The 20,481-nt window shown below is 39.0% G+C and overlaps 1 protein-coding gene across 1 annotated transcript in view; it reads right to left on the reverse strand.

The window, feature by feature from the left end:
• The window catches only part of INTS4 (integrator complex subunit 4), a 93,118-nt gene that overhangs the window by 35,527 nt on the left and 37,110 nt on the right, over positions 1 to 20,481 (reverse strand). Inside the window, exons 7-11 of the mRNA XM_046686186.1 lie at positions 19,439 to 19,527; positions 18,315 to 18,435; positions 12,137 to 12,208; positions 10,197 to 10,371; positions 4,406 to 4,611 (exon numbers count right to left, since the gene is read on the reverse strand). Coding sequence (XP_046542142.1) covers positions 4,406 to 4,611; positions 10,197 to 10,371; positions 12,137 to 12,208; positions 18,315 to 18,435; positions 19,439 to 19,527 — 663 coding nt within the window. The remainder of the gene's footprint in view (positions 1 to 4,405; positions 4,612 to 10,196; positions 10,372 to 12,136; positions 12,209 to 18,314; positions 18,436 to 19,438; positions 19,528 to 20,481) is intronic.

Genomic DNA, 20,481 nt, shown 5'->3' on the forward strand with positions numbered 1-20,481 from the left:
TTAATACATGAAAGAAATCAAACTAAAAATTTTAACGGACATATCTGCATCCACATGGCAAAATCTAAGAACAGAGGATGCTGCTTCAACGCTGGGTTGCAGACATGCCTTCTTTATTCTCCAGGCACCCTCTCACATCCTGCAGGTCTCTCATCTCTTTACTCTGTACAGTTAGAGGGGCCAACTTCCTACTAAACACATCTGACCAAGTCATTCCCGTTTAGGAACCTCATTTGGCTTCCCACCGCTTCTAGGATAAAGCTCAGGCTCCCCAGAATGCACACAAGGCCCTTCACAATCAGTCCCCTGCTCAGCTCTCCCGTTAACCTCTCCCTCAAAGCCACGTGAACTTATCAATGTTCCCTGTCCATGCTGTGCCATTTCACCCCTCCCAGCCTCTACCTGTGGCCATATGCTATCCCTCTGGCTAGAATGTCATTCCTTACCTTACATTTGATACCACTTTGTATTACTGGTTTATACTGCTGCCTTCCCTGTAAAACTGTGAGCAACTCACAGGCAAGAACTAGCACTGTCTACTTGGACATCCTCAGAACCTAGTACAGAATCCGGCTCAGTAAAAAAAAATCAGTAAATGTTTCTTGAATGACTTTATCAATATATGAACTACTACCATATGAATGCTTTCTATGTGCCATGCACCAAGCTAAGCACTTTACATGAATTCTCTCATTTAATTCTCATAAGAAACACATATTCATGTGGAATTATCCTCACTTTATTGATGAGAAAACTAAGGACCAGAGAGATTAAATACATAATTTGTCCAAAGTCACAAAGCCAGTACGACACTCTGCTAAAATCCTTTAATAGCTTCCAGTTGCTCTTTTCTTAATATGACTTTCAAGGCTCTGCATGAGCTGGTCCCACCCACCCCTCCAGCCTAATCTCACACCACACACTAGCTCTTTGTTACAGCCAGGCCCTCTTTTGGTCTCTCAACTGTGCCATGTTTCCACCTACCCCAGAGTTTCTATACTTGCTGCTCCTTTGCCTGGAATGCTCTTATACCTCACACTCCCAACTCTTTCTGCCTAGTTAGTACGTAATTCCTTCCTTAGAGCTCAGTTTCAGAAGCCTTTCCTAATGGCTGCATCTCATAAACCTGCAAAGACCAAGCGCCTCTATGATATACTCCCATGGGACTTCACTCCTTTCTGTCGCGAGCTCCTTTCCTCAGTTTATTATTACACCTTCATTTGCATCTGTCTGTCTCCCTCATATCTAAATTATAAGGTCCAGGAGAGCAGGGCCATGGTTTTTGCTCACTATTGTATCCTCTTTATTAGCATAGCACCTGGCACATAATCGGTGGTCACTAAATATCAACAAAACAAAGGGAAAAAGGAAGGACCAAAAAGAGGGACTGACAAGTTGATTCAGATCTGTTTGTCTCTACATGCTGTGGACTTAACCATAAGATATAACACTTCCCAAATCTCTACCAATCATAGGGGACAGCTATAGCGATGTATTGAAGAAACAATTTCAAAGTAAGAAGAAAACAACTTGTGTGTTTCTTAAGAACTTCCCAGTTATCCAGCTGACCTGTGCAGATTTGTTTCAGATGTTAACTAAGGATCCACTATGCATAAGTCATCACATTACACCCTGAAAAGAATACAGTAAAGGGTACAACATGGTCACTCTAATTAAGGAGCTCATAGTCTCATCTAGGAGATAAGACAAATACAGTAAACCTGTCATCAATGATAAAATGTGAAAACTATGTAAGAGACACATGGGCTTAGCACTCAATAAATATGCCTTAAATGAAGGAATGAGGGAAAGAGTCAATTTATCAGATATGAATTTCAAGAAAACATCAAGAATGACATATGCTGAAAGAGGGGCAAATCATTATGTTACCCCTCTGCATAAAATCCTCCAGTGGTTTCCCATAATACTTAGAGTAAAATCCAAACATCTTACAATGGCCCCCAAGGCACTCCACCTGCTCCTACCCACCTCTCAGACCTCATTTCATGCCATACTTGTACTTTCTCACTACGTTCCACCTATACTGGCCTTCTTACTCCTGTTCTGTAAACACCCCAAGCTCATCCGTGCCTTACAGCCTTTCTACTAGCTGCCTCTACCTGAAAGTCTTTCCCCCAACCTTCACATGGCTGGTTTCTTTTGTCATTCAAGACTCAACTCAAACATTGTCTCCTTAGAAAGGCTTTTCCTAACCACTCAATTTTACAGTGAAATTCCCCATTCCTCCATCACTGTTTATCTTCTGCATAAGATTTCTCACTATCTGAAATCATTTTGTTTTTTTTTACTCTACCTCTCTTTAAATATAAGTTCTGTAACAGCAGAAAACGTATCTGTTTTCGACACCACTACATTTCTAGAACATAGACAGTGCTTGATGAATTCAGGTAGTAGCTTAACATAACAAACAAAAAAGGCAAATTAAAGCTGGAAGGGTCAGCTAGCTAAGTCTTAATGCAATGAAGTACAGTGACATGGTAAATACAAGGAGCACTGAGTACAAGAGTGAACACTGAGACACTGAGTTTATATAAGTCTAAACTTCTTGGACAGAACCACAAGTCAAGGAGTTTAGACCTAAACAAATTCTTCGTGAGTTTTATAAAAAAGCACTCACTAATAAGTAATACCTGTGGCCCTATGAACAATTCTGTACATCAAAACATAGTTTAGCTACTAAGCAAACATTTACTCTGCATCTCCTTGCATCCAACACTGCAAGACACTGGGAATAAAAGAACTTAAAAAGCCAAGACCCTGCCCCCTTGAGAAGGGTCTGAATAATAATCAGAATATATACTGATAAATGCTACAGTAGTCTACACTTGGGTGTTATTGGAATTCAGAGGCATGCTATTTAGCCCAACAAGGGGGTGGGGTTAGTTAAGGAAGGCTTCCTAGATCTGTTGCCTAATGTAGATCCTGGGAATAAGGGGAGAAGTCAGCTAGGTGAAAAGCGGCAGTTTTGCAGGCAGGTGGGAAAAAATTACAAAGAAAAAATGGTGAGGAAAAGCATGATGATTAGGGGAGTGACTACAGCATGAGGTTCAAGGTGAGGAATGATGGGAAAGAAAGCTAAAAAGGAAAGAATGGGCTAGGTTATAGGGACCACCGCTACCGAACAATACTTTGAATGCAAACTCATCTTAGGAAAAAATACATGAAAAATCTTTTCTTTTTTTAAAGATTTTATTTTTCCTTTTTCTCCCCAAAGCCTCCCAGTACATAGTTGTGTATTTTCAGTTGTGGGTCCCTCTAGTTGTGGCAAGTGGGATGCCACTTCAGCATGGCTTGATGAGTGGTGCCATGTCCGCACCCAGGATCGGAACCAGTGAAACCCTGGGCCGCCGAAGTGGAGCGCACGAACTTAACCACTTGGCCACGGGGCTGGCCCCGAAATACAGGAAAAATCTTAACAGAAGTGCTAAGCAACTGAGAGAATGATAGGGAACTTCGAAGTACCCGATCTGTTTTGTGAAGTATGTAGCAGAAATGTGTAACAAACTCTAATGACTAAACATCAAATTGCACAATATCTGAAAAAGTAAAAAAAAGAAAAACCAGAGGCCAAATCTCTTTTATTAATATTTTTTAAAACTTTAGTACTCACAAATAAAATACAGACACTTTATAAAAATAATTCAAGAACCATAGAGTTGTACAGCCTGGGAGGCAAATCTGTATTCATATCCTGGCACAACCGCTTATTAGCTATGTGACCTCAAACAAATTACTTTTTTCTCTGTAAAAATCCAGGGTTGAATGAATTGATCCCTAAGATCTTTTCCTGCTGCAACATCCTATGATTCACTAAAGAATGAAATCAAATCAAAGGCTGAAGAGAATTCTTCATAGTTTATCCCCTACCTTATCTATAGCCACTTCCCTCCCCTCCTCCATCTCTTCCACTCTATGACACTATGACAATTAATTCCTTTTAATTCCTTGAATACATCATACTCACTCTTACCCCTGGGTCTTTAGACATTGCTCCTTCTGTTTGGTACCTTTCCATTCTCCATCAGTGCCACTCCTTCCAAGTAAAAAGCCTCATTAAGTCCTACTCCTCCTTCAAGTGTCCACTACAACACTCCTTCTTTCTTCTCTATCTCCCCAATCTTTCCTCAGACAATTCAGATTAGCTACTCTCTGTATTCCCAGTGCACCATATCCTTTCCTGATCATAGCAATACCAAGTGTTATTTGAATTTCCTATTTAACAGTCAGTCTCCATCTTAGGGGAGCTGTGCGATGAGAAGGCAGAACTGTGCTGCCTATATACTAGTATATCACCAATACCTAGGACAACACCTGGTTTAAAAAAAAAAAAGTGGCATTCAGTAGGTATTGCTGAAGAAAGGAGCAACAAACTGTAAACGCTCACCTCTAACACAGCCAGGACAGTGTCAAGCTGATCCTCTCGGAGGGTGATATTGTTAGAGATTTTTCTCATGGTATGTATGGACTGCAGACGTACTTCCTCAATTTCATCATTGAACATGTCAACCAGGAAATCCAGGCACTTCTCAGCAAAAGAGGGTGAAGATTGGGCCAGCATGCAGAGAGCCTCCACAGCAGCAATGCGGACCTCTAGAGAAAAGGGGACAAAGAAAACTGCACATCAAGTTAAGACCTGTGGGAAAGATCTAAGAAAGACGTTTTCTCATTCAAGTTCTCCTCACTCTCTGCTCCTCTCTCTACAAGCTCTCTCTGGGAGATCTCCTCCTGCCCACGGAGTCAGCTACCACCTTCACACTGACCTAAGAGCAAGGACTTTAGTGTCACAGGGACTAAGGTTTACACCCTGACTCTGCAGACTTGTGATCAAGTCACACATCTGTCTCCACTAACGGAATTTCTTCACAAACTAAGTTGTCTTATTTACCTCAGTATTCCAACTACAGTAAAGTACTTTCTAAAAAGGCAGTTTTTAAATAATAATACTGTTAAAATTAAAACAGGCTAGATATCATCACTCTCATGTTAGAGATAAGATTCAGCAAAGTGAATTAACTTACCTCAAAGTGAGTAAGAGCAGAGATAAGACTAGTACCCAGGTCTGCTGATTCTAGACTAGCATCACAAAGTGGGGTTAAGGAATGATGGAGGTCTTGCAGTGAATCGTGAAGAATAATCCCTCCAATAACTTGGAGGGTGATCTCAAATAAGCAACTTAACTTCCTAGTACCTCAATTTTCTCATCTGTTAAATCGAGATAATACCCATTTTCTTAGAGGTGTTCAAAGGACTAAATCACATAATACAGGTAAAGCACATAGCACACTGCCTGGCATATGTTAAAAGCTCAACAAATCTTAGCTATGGCATAGGTAAGGGTCTCGTAAGCACCTTGAAAATAGAGGCATGTCTTCTACCTCTCTGCACGCTCAGAACTTGTAAGAGTAAAGCCACTGAGTCCAGGAGGCCCTTTGTTCCCTCACTAACAATGTTTCCTGAATGTGTACTACAGGCCAAGCCCTGTGCCAAGTGCCGGGAGACAGAGAGGAGAGATGACTAAGCTACAGACAATGCTCACAAGACTTCCAAACACGCTTGTTTGTTCCAGTGGCTCGCATATGGTTCTGCAACAAAATGTATACTTTCACAAAAGAAAAGAAAAGAAAAACACTCAAATTGTGGTTAAAACTCACAAATATAATTTGGCTTTTGTATAAGAATGGTTTTATAGACACTTTAAAAGCAGAATTACTACATTAAAGGGAGATGACTCAGATTTTTCTTGGTAGTTATGAATTCCTCCTTTTCATCAGAGGGGAAGGATCTGCTCCACTTCACAATAATGTAATTTAAACATGAAACTTTTAATAATTACAAAGCAAGCCAGAGATGGCCCCAAATGTGTTAACTACTGATTCTTCTTCCTAGGGCTTTAACCATTACAGCACATAGACTCATGTGTAACTCTTGCAAGTCTATGAAGGGAATCACAGAGAAACTTTTGATCAGCATGACGTAATCAGTATGACCTGAACTGATGCAATTCTGAGCAAAAGCAAAGAAACTTGGTATTTTACATTGCATGCACAGCCCGGTACAGGCAGGTAAATTAACAATTTCTAATGCACTTTTTGGAATGTTTAAATTACATTACAGTCTCCTTAAGGGTCCAGGGCAGAGAAAAGGAGTTGGCTATGCTAGTGGGGAAAAAAAAAAAAGAAAAAAGACTGATCCTCTGGGATCTTAACATGCGTAATCAGATCCTGACTTTGCTACTTACTAGCTTTATGCTTAGTACTAAAGATACAAAAATGAACAAGAACAAGACTGTCTCCCAGCACCTACAGACAAGAATAGTTAACTGCATTACAGAACGACAAGTGGTACAATGGAAAAGCACAGGAGTACACGAAAATGCAGAAGAGGCACACAGCCCACTCAACAGGATCAGAGGCAGCTTTCTAGAACAAGTGACCCCTAAAACAACATCTGAAGGAGTTGCTAGGCCAATGGAAAGGAAAAAGGCCTTTCTAAGCAGAGGAACCGCATGAACAAAGGCCCAGTAGGGAGGGATAACATGAAATGAGAAGACACTACACTAGAGTCCACAGTCAATGAAAGAAGGTGGCATTTCATTCCCAGCGATGTGTCCTTAAACCCTTATTTACCCCGAATTTTATAAATATGAGAAAATTAGGAAGCTGCCATACCTGATGCAGATTATGCTCTACTCACTTTCCAAAATTAAGTTCCTTTAATCAAATCTCAGTGACAAACTGACCACTGTAGAACTAAACCACATAAACATTAATAGTAAAGAAATCCAAATGTAGAAACTAAACAAAGCAAAAGTGCTGGTAGAAACAAAATAAAATAGATGCTAGTTACTTGTCTTAGGATAAAATGGGTTTTAATAACTGCACTTCCTTATTAACTAATACCATTTAAATTATAACTCTTGTATCAAGTTCATAGAGAACAAAGAAGCAGAGGCAGATTTCACTAATTTCTATTTATACAGAAAACCTTACAGCAAATTGGATACGGTAACCCAATTCTTATATCCACTAGTAGAAAATTATCTTTCAAAAGTAATCTTCTTGCCCTTCTGAGAAGCAGCTCTATTGCGAGGCAATTTTTATAGGCATTTTAAAGATCTGAGTTCTAATCCTCTGACACAAATTTATTGTAAAATCTGGACAACCAACACTGTTTCCCCAGGTCTGTTACCCTCACTGAAAATGAGGAGAATGGAATCAATTATCTCAAAGTACTGACATTCTGTGATCTATGTGAGACAGACAGCATCATATTATGGAAATCACAAGAGCTTTTCAGGACTTCTATTACTGGCTAAGATGGAATAACAAGGGCCAGATTTATCTTTCCACTGAAACAACTAAAAACAAAGACAAAATATATGAAACACCAGTATTCAACACACCGGACACCAAGCAAGAAAGGGCGGTGATCCCTGAGAGATGGGAAATAAATGAGGTGAACGCTATGATTACACCAGATTACTGTATGGAGAGAGTTTCCAGGTTGCAGGTCTCCCTGAGTTGAGAAGACAGAGCGGGGCCAGCTCCGTGGCCGAGTGGTTAAGTTCGCACGCTCCACTGCAGTGGCCCAGGGTTCGGATCCTGGGCGCAGACATGGCACCACTCGTCAGGCCACGTTAAGAAGGCGTCCCACATCCCACAACTAGAAGGACATGCGACTAAGATATACAACTGTGTACAGGGGCGGTTTGGGGAGATAAAGCAGAAAAAAAAAAAAAAAGATTGGCAACAGTTGTTAGCCCAGGTGCCAATCCTTAAAAAAAAAGGAGATCGGCAACAGTTGTTAGCCCAGGTGCCAATCTTTAAAAAAAAAAAAAAGAAGACGACAGAGCTGGGAGTCTGGAAAGGCCATGTGGCTAGAGTTCATAGGGCAGAGCACAGAAAGGAGAGAAATGCATGCAAGGAGAGAGCTTGGGAGATCTGCAGAGGATCCTCCTCAAGTCTCTAGCTGAGTTCTGATCTGTGAGGGAACTATCCAAGGTCTGAGAAAGAACCACTCAACAGGATTAGAGGGAACAATCTCCAAAGCTCACACATAGGCTTCAACTGCTTTTTCAGAAGAGTTTGTTTCAGTAGTGGAGAAAAATATACCCTAAACTAAATGTTGCTTGGGTCCTGCCTATCAAAACTTAAAAATAAGACCTGAATTAATTGCATCCCAGAAAAAAGCTCAAGAATATTTACAGGAATATAACAATGTTCAGCATCCAATAAAGTATAATTCACGATGTCTGGCATCCAATCAAGAATTACTAGGCATGCATAGAAGCAGAAAAATATAATCCATAATGTGGATTGATTAATCCATAATCAATCAAAACCAACCCAGAAATCACACAAATAATAGACCTAGTAGACAAGAACATTAGGACAGTCACTGTAAATGCATTCTCTGTTGACAAAGTGAAAAGACTAAGCAGGTTAAGTAGAGACATGGAAGATACTAAACCCAAAGATCCAAATTCTAATCAAACTTCTAGAGATGAAACCCACAATGTCTGAGATGAAAAATACACTGGATGGGATTAAGAGTAGATTAGACATTGCAAAAGAAAAGATCAATAAACTCTAAGACAAAGCAATAGATATTACCCAAAGTGAAAAAAAGAGAAAAAACACTAGGAGGAAAAAAAAAGACTAGAGCACCAATGAGCTGCAGGACAACCTCAGCAGCCTAATACAGGCCTATCTCATTTTATTGTGCTTTCCTTTATTGTCCTTTGCAGATATTGCATTTTTTATAAGACCCTCCACCAGCAAAAAAGATTATGACTAGGTGAAGACTCAGATGATGGCTAGCATTTTTTAGCAATAAAATTTTATGGCTTTTCTTAGTGAGAAAGATTGGCCCTGAGCTAACATCTGTTGCCAATCTTCCTCTTTTTGCTTAAGAAAGACTGTTCTGAGCTAATGTATGTGCCAGTCTTCCTCTATTTTATATGTGGGACACCACCACAGCATGGCTTATTGAGCAGTGTGTGAGTCCGCACCCGGGATCCAAACCTGCAAAACCTGGGCCACTGAAGCAGAGAGCACAAACTTAACTGGTATGCCACCAGGCCAGTCCCAGCAATAAAGTATTTTTTAATTATGATATGTATAGTGTTTTTTTAGATGTAATGCTATTGCACACTTAAAAAACTACAGTATAATGTAAACATAACTTTTATATACACCAGGAAACCAAAAACATCATGTGACTTGCTTTATTGTGATATTTGCTTTATTGCAGTGGTCTGAAACTGAACCCCCAATATCTCTGAGGTATGCCTATACATATGTAATTGGAATCTCCAAAGGAGTGTGGGGCCAGAAAAATATTTAAAGAAACAATGACCAAAGATTTTCCAAATGAGACAAAAACTATAAACCCATAGGTCCAAGAAGCTCAACAAATTCCAAGCATAAGAAACATGAAGAAAACTACACCAAGATACATAACTAAATTGCTTAAAATCAGTGATAGAGAGAAAAATCTCAAAAACAGCTAGAGGAAAAAGATACATCACGTACAGAAGAACAAAGATAAAAAGTGACAGAAGACTTCTCAAAAGAAACAATGCAAACTGGAAAACTGTGGAACAACATCTTTAAAAGACCGGGGGGAAAAACCCTATTAATCTACAATTCTATTCCCAGTGAAAATATCTTTAAAAAATGAAGGTGAAATAAAGTCTTCATTTGTCATACAAAGGCTTTGAAGTCAAACATACTTGGATTTAAAACTTGCTTCTGTCTCTTACTATCTGGGTGACTCATAACAAGTTATTGTTGTTAACAGTATTGATATAAATTTTTACTATCAATTATTAAGTGTTTACTATAAACGAGTCAAGTATTGGGCCAAGCATTTTATGTATATATCATCTCATTTAATTCTCACAATTCAGAAACACTTAGCATTAACCTTGTTTTATGGAAATGCTGGAATTTGAACCTAGATTGACTGAACCCAAAGTTCATGCTCTTAACCACTGTATCATACCACCTGGGCCTCAGTCTCTTCTGTTTGTAAAATTAAAATAGTAGTAGGCACTTCATAAAATGACTGTGAAGATTAAAACAAAACAATGCCTGTATATCACCCAGTACAATGCCTGACACACAGCAGTCACTCAGGAAATGGCACTGATAATATTATGCAGTCATACTTACCATACATCTCATCTTCCAATCCATGAACAAAGGCTCCACAAGCTCCTGACTCAATCAAGTTCACAGCCCCCGTATCTACTTCTTCCTTGGGAGCATCATCTCCCCACTTCCTGCCACTGGAAAATTCCCCTGAACTGTAAAGCTCCTTGGCACGCTCATGTGCAGTGCGTTTCCTCTGTGGAGGATGACAGCAATTACCATTTGCGGTAGATTCATGAGGGAATAGTAAGATGAACCCCAAGCAGATGAGAAGGTAGGAAATAAGACTGCTCTCCAAGTTACATTTTTAATAAAAATACTCAATAGATCAGAGATTAAAGTAAGACCAAAGGCTCTCAGGTCTATCACAGCTGATAGTAACCTTATTTAAAAATAATAAACTCATTAAGATAGCGAAAGAATGTGGTGATCAGATGGGTGGTTATGTCTGCCCTGGCAACACAGGAAAGGGAAAATCAGAGAGGTAAATAATGGCAGTGTCTCTCCAAGCACCATCCTGAGTAGAAACTATGCTGGCCCCAGAGAAGAACTGTTTTCAGTCCCAGTAGAAGTCAGTCTCTATTTGGCAAAATCATGCTCTATTTGAGCAACACTGCGCTCACCAAGCAGCCTTCTAGTAAATTCACTTTCTGCACAGACTGCGTAAGGGGGAATACACTGGCTGGCTAAAGTAAAGATCCAGTCCACTTGACAGCTACAGTTCTCATCATGAATGAATGAAGTGCCATTTTACTTTATACATCAGCCTCTTATGAACATTCTTGGTGTGAGTCCACATCCTCGTGGTTGATCATCTCAAAGGAACTTGATGAAATATAGCAATCTGAGCCTATAGGATGTAGGTCAGACCCAGCAGTAAAGTTTGTACCCTGTGATATGTCTTAAACACTTGTACTTCCCATTCCTCACCATTCACCATGAGCATGTCCCTCTTTACACTTCTACCCCAGTATACACAAAGAACACTTAATCACCAACCTCAAATGAAGGCTATGCCCTTCAGGAAAGCCATGTGGCAATGTTTAATGAAGCACAGATATCAGTTCCTCAATCATTCCTAAGAATTTATCTTACAGAACAACTCAAAGAAGAAAAAATCTAATATGCATGAAGATGATACTCTTTATGTGACTTATAATGGTGGGAAAATTAGAAGAATCTAAATGTGTAATGAAGGGCTAAAAAATGATAGCACATCTACTTAACAGAATATTAAGCTATCAGTAAAAATGAAGTTAGCAATATTAAAAAAAACCAAATGATGTAGTGATAAATATGAAAACCAGCAACTATACAATGATTCAGTGTTTAAAACATGCACAGGAAAAAGAACTGGGGAGAAATATATGAAAATAATGAAAGTCACTGTGTTAGAGTAGTGGGAACGTGGGTAAATTGTTTCCCTTTCCCTTCTATTTATCCAAGATTCTCTAACTCTTAATTTTTAAATTATGAAAATGATAATAAAGGTATTGACAATGAATGTTCATATCATATTCTCAGACTCATATTTGGTCCTGACAACTCTATCAGAGAACTATCACAGTCAAGGCTTAAGGGCATTCCGTAAGAGGCATTTTGTTACTGTTCAGGGAAAGGATTTACTCACTCTCCCATGGGAACTGCTGTTGAAAAGGAGTCCTAAGATGTCAGACAATCTCACAAAATAAGACCAGACTTTTATAGTTTCCAACAGTTAATTTTGTTTCTTTTTGTAAAACACAACCTGTATAAAAGTATTCATTATAATAATTTAAAATTTAATGAAGTAACTTGTAATTTGGTTCAAGTTACTAAGATTTTACATTAAAATGTAATCTAGTCACCCTACATTAACTTAACAAATGCATGGGCTGCAAATTAAATCAACACAACTTGGCACATAGCTACACTGATGCTGGTTACAGAAACTGAGTTTAAACAACAAAGAATTCAGTTACCCTCAGATCTGACATCAGCTTCTTGTCAAGCGTTTGCTCCAAAAAATGAGAACTGACTTGCTCCATAGAGCCCTGTAAAAAGAAAAACATACAGAGCAAATTAAACAACTTCTAAGACCCGAACGTTATCTATTTTTTTTGGAGAAGACTAGCCCGGAGCTAACATCTGCTGCCAATCCCCCTCTTTTTGCTGAGGAAGACTGGCCCTGAGTTAACATCCGTGCCCATCTTCCTCCACTTTACATGTGGGACGTCTACCACAGCATGGCTTTGCAAAGCGGTGCCATGTCCACATCCGGGATCCAAACCAGTGAACCCTGGGCCGCTGAAGCGGAACATGCGCACTTAACTGCTGCGCCACCGGGCAGGCCCCATGAACATTATCTTAAAATTCAAAGTTTGCAGCCAACTTAAACGCATAAAGATAACATTATTCTTGATAGCAAAGAGCCAATAGGTTCTGAATTATCAGGAAAACAACAAAAACCTTAGCAGCAGCAGCAGCTAGCACCTAAATAGAGCCTACTACGTCATGCACTGCTCTGAGTGCTTTACACATATATTAAACTCATCTATCTAATCTTCACTACAACCCTACGTAGTAAATACTATTATTAGTCCCATTTTCTATGTGGAGAAAAGAAGGCACAAAAAAATTAAGTAACTCAGTCAAGGTCACAAGGAATGTAAAACATAGATCTGTGCTATAAACCCAGGCTCCAGAATCCTTTGCCTTCACCACTACTACTCTCTCTCCATTGCTTTTCATTTCAGTCTTGCCATTCATTTGTTCATTCATTCACTCATTCAATAAAACAAATATTTATTTAGCAACCATTCCATTATATGCCTACAGTTACCAGGAACAAGAATACAAAAATAAAAAGATACCAATTCTACACTCAACAATCTCACAGACTAGTGAGGAAAACTGACAAGTAAAGCGATAACCGCATAATGGTATGAAATGTCATAATACACATTTATAAAGGGGGCTATGGGAACTCAGAAAAAAGCAATATGGGGTGGAGGCAGGGAGAGGTATTTTGGGAATTGGAAATCACAAGGGCAAATGCATGAAGAGAGAATGCGATGTGGCAATCATTCAGTGGTTCTATAAGTGGAATATAGGATAGGGGTGCCAAAAATGAGGCAAAATAGATAGGTAGGGATCAGAGCATAAAGGGCCTTGTTTGTCATGGTAAAGAGTTTGCTTTATGAATAATAACCACATAATCTCTATTAAATATTTAAGGAGCTCACCAATGTACAAAATATTTTATGTGTATTTTAAAAATTTATCCCTCCCAATAATCCCATGAAGAATGTACATTATCCTCATTTTTGGATAAGAAATTGAGCCTAAGAGATTCAGTAACTTGCTCATTTCAAATAAGGGAGAAACACAGTCAGATTTACACCTCACAAACAGTATCTTGGCAGCAATGTGGCTAATGGACCAGAAGGAATCAAAATGAAGCAGACAGACCAGTTAGGAGGCTATTAGAGCAGGTCCTAGACATTCTTTTTTTTTGTTTTTATTTTTTTTTATTTTTTTAAATCTTTTTTTTTTTTTTTAAAGATTTTATTTGTTCCTTTTTCTCCCCAAAGCCCCCCAGTACATAGTTGTATATTCTTCGTTGTGGGTCCTTCTAGTTGTGGCATGTGGGATGCTGCCTCAGCGTGGTCTGACGAGCAGTGCCATGTCCGCGCCCAGGATTCGAACCAACGAAACACTGGGCCGCCTGCAGTGGAGCGCGCGAACTTAACCACTCGGCCACGGGGCCAGCCCCGGTCCTAGACATTCTTAAGGAATGTATTAGAGACCTTCTCTTATTCCCAAGTTAGTAAATATGGAAATGCCTCTACAAGCTCAGACTTTTTCTCCAATCACATATTCCACAAAAAGTTACATGTTCTTTGGGAATATCTTTACCCAAGTTAACGCCTTTCCTACAACTCTAGGACAGCAACTGTTGTATTGTTCTGACTTAAGTAGTTTCAAAACCACTTTTTCGGGGCCAGCCCTGTGGCTAAGTGGTTAGGTTCACGGGCTCCACTTTGCTGGCCCAGGGTTTCACCGGTTCGGATCCTGGGCGCAGACATGGCGCCACTCGTCAGGCCACGTTGAGGTGGTGTCCCATATGCCAGAATTATAAGGACCCACAACTAAAAATATACAACTAGGTACCAGGGGGCTTTGGGGAGAAAAAGGAAAAATAAAATCTTTAAAAAGAAAAAACCAAAAACACTTTTTCTTATTCTTATGTGGTACAGTTTGTTACATAGATCTGAGCTAATACCAAATCTAACATTCATTTTTCAATACAAAACATCAGTTTTATGAACAAAAAGTATAAATTTTGAAGATCTCCTCACTTTCTCTTTAGTTTTACCACCAGCGCTAACAGTGGGCTTTTTAAGGAGCATTTTTTTTCTACAAAGAACGAAAGTTTTAATGACTTCACAGTACTGTGATTACCGTAATCTATAGTCTCAATGCCCTCCTCCAATGCCTTCAGCTGAGCTCTCTCGACAGTAGCTATTCAAATTCCAGTCTCAAAAAAATTATGTATCATTACTTGTAACAAATTTCCACTGTTATCTAAGAATAGCTAAAACTTTCCATTTTAAATCCACAAACACCAAGACCTTTACAGCATAGTAATGCACTTGAAAAATGGTGAGACCGGAAAGATGACAGGCCCAGTGGGAACAGAAAACGGATAGATTCGAGGGATGTCAAGAAGGTAGAACTGATAAGAGTTGATGACTCAGTGGACATGGGTCATCGAGAAAGGATTCCCAAAGGCCTCTGGGTTCTAACTGGGTAAATGATGGCATCATTAATGAAAGCATAGGAGGAGCAGATTTGGACCAAAAAGATAACGAGCCTATCATAAAGTGTATCTCGCCAATCAGAAAAACATCTACATTCTTGTCTACTTTAACCAAGACAAATATATTCAGGTAAAATTTCTCCAACTGTACGACTACCACTACTTAAAAACATCTATTTATATAAACACTAAGAAAACCATGATATTCAACAAACAAGTGTGCCAAACTTGCTTTCAGAGCAGAAACTGCTCAATTAGTATAATAACATAAATCTATGCCTTCCTTGTTTATTCCAATTTTAAGGTTCCCAGCCTCTATCCAATTAGGTGAAAAAAAGAGAAGCAGACCAAAAAACAAAGATTGATTACTATGTGAGATGTAAAATTGCCACTAACTAAGACATCTGCATTTACCCTGGGAAAGATTAGCCCCGGGCTGATCTTTACAGACATATTATCCTACAATCTAATTGTCTGAAAATGTTATAATTTTTAAGGTAAAAGACTTCTGGAGGCTTATAAATAAGGTTTAACTCTTACTGAACAAGAGAAATTAAACATCTTAAAATGAAATCATTGAGGGGCCAGCCCACTGACATAGTGGTTAAGTTCACGTGCTACGCTTCGGCACCCCACAGTTCACGGGTTCGGATCCCGGGGGCAGACCTACACACCACTCATCAAGCCATGCTGTGGCAGCATCCCACATACAAAATAGAGGAAGACTGGCACAGATGTTAGATCAGCAATAATCTTCCTCAAGCAAAAAGAGCAAGACTGGCAACAGATATTAGCTCAAGGCCAATCTTCCTCATCAAAAAAAAAAGAAGAAGAAATCATTGAACTAAAGACCCTATTCTAGATAGAATGTCAACTACTATGATTAATTTCAAAGTAGTGACTGTATCCTAAATAGTCTCATGGAGCTGTGCACTTGGAAATCAAGTTTCTTTGCCTCATTAGGGCAGTTATGTATACCAAAAACCAACGTTTTACATGGTTTTGAATTTTCTGATATAGTCCACATCCGAAATTTTTCATGCTGCTATGAGCCAAGGAGAATGGGGATTGTTCATTTTCTGTGCAAGGACTTAAGCCTAAAGCCTTATCATTTCATTTGAGTCCTTGAAGAGCCTGGCTTCTGCTTTCCTCTTGAGCTTGAGCTTTACCTTGTTACACATCCCCTACTTTGAACATTATCTCCCCACATCAAGAACCACTGAACTTCTCGTAGTTTACACAATAATAGTATGCATGATATTGTATTCTTTCTGTATCTCTGCTCATATGTTCTCCTTCCCTACTTCTTTACCTAGCTAACTCATACTCATCTTTCCAAACTCAGCTCAGAAATCACCTTCTCCAAGAAGCCTCTGTGGTTATGTTACGTGCTCTTTCCTAGGAGTACCAGTTATTATAATTAACTGATTGCCTATGTCAACCTACCAGACTATCCACTCTTTCAAAGACATAGACTATATACTATGCTCAGTGTTTGTCTACTTGATGAACATGTGGTCTAAAGACCACATGTAGTTCACTCAGTCACAGGTTTGTCCACTCAAGAGCTGGAGTGGGGGAGTTTACCTCTTAGCTTCCAGCTTAGCTGGAACTAGTAAACCAGCAGGGCCTTAGCTGCACAACCGTAGCTCCCAGCGTGTAACTGGACTCTCAAAAGGAAGGGATCCGACATGGGCTTTAGATCATGAAGTGTAAATGAAGTGTCATTTACTATCTATGTGGCCTTGGACAATGCTAAGCCTTAGTTTTATTATTTATAAAATGAATAACATAGTATCTACCTCATGGAGTTTAAAAGGATTAAAAATTACTTGCAAAAAGTGAGCATGTATATGCACGTATGTATGTATAAATGCAGGTGTGCCTGTGTATAAGGAAGTGGGTGTGTATGTGTGTATGACGAAAAGTGTCTAGCTTAGTAGGCTAAGAACGCTATAAATAATAAGAATTATTATCAGTAAGTTTAGAGTATTAACTACTTTTGAAGCACAAACATAATTATTTATATAATTTTGAGCTGTTTGGATTTGAAATCACTGAAATTATAACACAAAGTACTTGACACGTTAGAGTCATCTGTCATTGAATTATTCCTCTGAAACACTACCCCCTACACACACATACAGACATGCAGCACACTGTAGATGCTCAGGAAAAGCTGAATGAAAGAATCTGATGAATGATTAGATTGCTCTGGATTTTAAAATATTTACAAATCAAAACAAAGCTTTAAAATGTGAATTTAAAAATAAAATCAATAACTGGCTTAACACTATATTTTATTACGGACAAGCAATATAATCTATAAACAGGAAATAATGAAACCATCCAGATTCCTTATTATCCCACGAAAATGCTTCACACAGGTTTTAGCAGTCACCTCATAAACGTTGTCATAGAACTAGGTTATCACTGGATCTGTGTCCAGTACAGTCAGGTCCAAAGTATTTAGCCAACGGTCATACCAAGATCAGCAAAGTTGGAGGCCCTCAAAAGGGAGGTGTCCAAAAAAGAATCTCAGATTTTCTTGCTGTGATGTTTATACAAATTTTTACAGATACTTATATCTATTTATATAGTATATATAACCGCCCCCACCATCCCACACAGTATTTTACAATTTATTAACATTTTCATAGACAGTATCTCATTTGAGCATCATGACAACCCTGTGAGGTAAACATGAGAGATATTACCCACTTAACAGATGAGGAAACTAAGATCAAGTGACATGTCCAAGATAACACAGCTATAAAATAAGGCTGAGTATTGGACCAACACTCTTTCTTCTGTAAGACAGTCTATCTCTGAAAAGTTAAAATTTGTTTACAAATGAACTGAGTCCCTAAAGGCAAAACAGTAGGAAAGTACCATGCTAAAAGTCAGGAGATTAGTATCTGAAGCCAGGCTACAACTTTCTATTTGTATAAGTTAGATAATTTACTTAAGTTCTCAGAGCCTCAGTTTTCTCACCAGCAAAACGGGAATAACAGCATCTATCTTGAAGGGTTACTGTGAAGAGTAAATGAGATAACGCAAAGGGCCTCATAGCAAAGTATCTAGGCTATAAGAGGTGCTTAGTAAATGGTAGCAACCAGGCCTTGGCTGTCTCATATGCCAGTAAATTTAAATAGGATTATCTTTAAGTTTTTTCTAGTTCTAAAAGACTACTTCTCCACGGGAAGGAAGCCACCTCTTTCTGTTTTAAGAAATACTAGAGCTTCTAAAAATGAGTTAAACCTGTCCCTATCTATAGTTTCTCAAAATGTTGTAGAAGTGTAATAGGAAAAGTTTTGATTAAATAAAGTATAACTTACCAATAACTTTGCAGCTTGAACTCGAACCACCCAGGAGCCATCACTGACCATGTGACAAATTTTTCCAAATGCATCATCAACTAAGCGAATTTCTTCATTAGAAGAAGGAATGGGGACAATGCTAAATTAAAAGAAACCACAAATGACAAAATATAGGCCTAATGCTGCCAGTTCAAAAAACTGAGAACGACCAAGGAAAATAGGCACAAATTGAAACAATTAAATAATTCAAATCCTAGAATGACAAAATACATTTCATATTAAACAAATCACTATGGTAGCACGAACCAACCCTTTTAGTTGCACTGCAAATATTCAGTGTCTTGAATAAAAGTGTTTAACCTACCAAAGGTTCAAAGATTTATGAAGATACCAAAAACCTGCCACCAGAGAGTATTTTGTATCTTAAAGTTTATTCTCTCCTATAGTTACATTGCTGTCAATATAGTAGATTTCAGAATAAATCAATATAAAACGTACTTGTAAATTCGCTCCTAAAAGGAGAAACAATTTCCAATTAGTCTTTTTTTTTTTGGTGTCTATAGGTTTATCAACTCATTCTGGTTTTCCAATTTCAGCAGGCAGTTTAATGAAGAGGAAAAAACAGTTCTTTTTCCTATAGAAAGAACTCTTCTATAACATAGAGTAATATTCATCTCTCCATCTTAAAAAATCACTGTGAAAATAAATGATTTAATTACTGTGAAAATATTTTTAGCCAGGAAAACACTACACAGGTGATCATTATTATCAAAGTCACCTGGTATCTTTATCTGGTATTTGTATTTATTAAACGAGCCCCAAACAATTTTAAAGATTAAGGCGGGGGGTGTGAGTGGCTGGAAAGGACTTGAGAAGGATAGTCCAATCTCTTCATTTATAGATGAGGTGGTTGGGACTCATAGAGGTGAAGTATCTTTCCCAGGGTACATAGAAAGTTCATGACAGAGCTGAAAAACAAGGATCAGGCATCCTAATTTTCAGGGTCTGTGCTTTTTCCCTCTTCCACACTGCCATCCAAAAATCTAACCAACATTGCTTTTCTGGAGGTGGGCTTTTTGCATGGTGGGAGGAGAGAAAAATGGCTTGGCAATGAACAAAAGCTGGTTTACACCCACACTGACCTTTCAGGATAGAGCTGACTGACAACCCAGATAAGCTGGACTGCAGCACTGCGCACTTGTTCATAGTCATCAGAGAGCAATTTACAGGCCTGCAAACAAGGATTCCAGAAGTCTGTTAGTTCTCTGTCCTTCCAGGTGATGTCTAAACTCTTCAAAATGAAGATAGGGCGGTTGGATAAGGATGCCAATCAAAATAACTTGTAGGTGGTTTTAACTTCTTCAGTCTTTGCCCAACAAAGAATTCTTGGCCTCTATCAGCTGCTCTGGCTGTGTTCTGAATGTGCACCCTCCCACCCCATGTCTGAAAGCAGAACCACAGACTGACAGACAGCACAAAAGCCATCTAGAATAGCATCAATCCCAGCAAAGCCTGCTGGGAGCCCACAGTGCTGCTCTTACAGCCTCAAACCCAAAGATGGGTTTTTTCCCCTATCTGTAAAATCAAAGCACAAATTTCTGACTGACAATCCATCTGAAAACTCAAGCACTCCAAATAAATGTACAATTTTAATGCTAAGCTGCCAAAAGAGGCCAGATTTTTCTGTCTTACTTTGGTCTGAAATGGAATATCCATAGTCCATCTATAGTCATGGCAATACCCTAGACTTCAACAACATCCAGAACTACTCCATTTCTGAAATTTAAAAATCCTATATTCATGCTCTGACCATAACATGCTACTCCACCAGCTCTTCCAAGTCCATGTCTTAACCATCACACCTGCTTTTCAATCCCACTTAACCTACCTATCCATTTAACCAGCATTTCTCAACCTTGGCACTACTGACATTTTGGACTAGCCAATTCTTTGTTGCGAGGGGCCGTCCTATAGATTGTAACATGTTAAGCAGCACCCCTGGCCTCTACCCTGGAGATGGTTGTAGCACTGCACCCTCTCTCTCCCAGTAGTTGCAATAATCCAAAATATCTCCAGACACTGCCAATGTGCCTGGGGAGCAAAATCACCCTGGTTGAGAGCCACTACTTTAATCCCATCCTTTTTCTCCAAATGAACCACCTTCTCTTTGCTCCATACCCTTCCA

The sequence above is a fragment of the Equus quagga genome, chromosome 14 (genome assembly GCF_021613505.1).
Source record: "Equus quagga isolate Etosha38 chromosome 14, UCLA_HA_Equagga_1.0, whole genome shotgun sequence".
Lineage (NCBI taxonomy): Eukaryota > Metazoa > Chordata > Mammalia > Perissodactyla > Equidae > Equus > Equus quagga.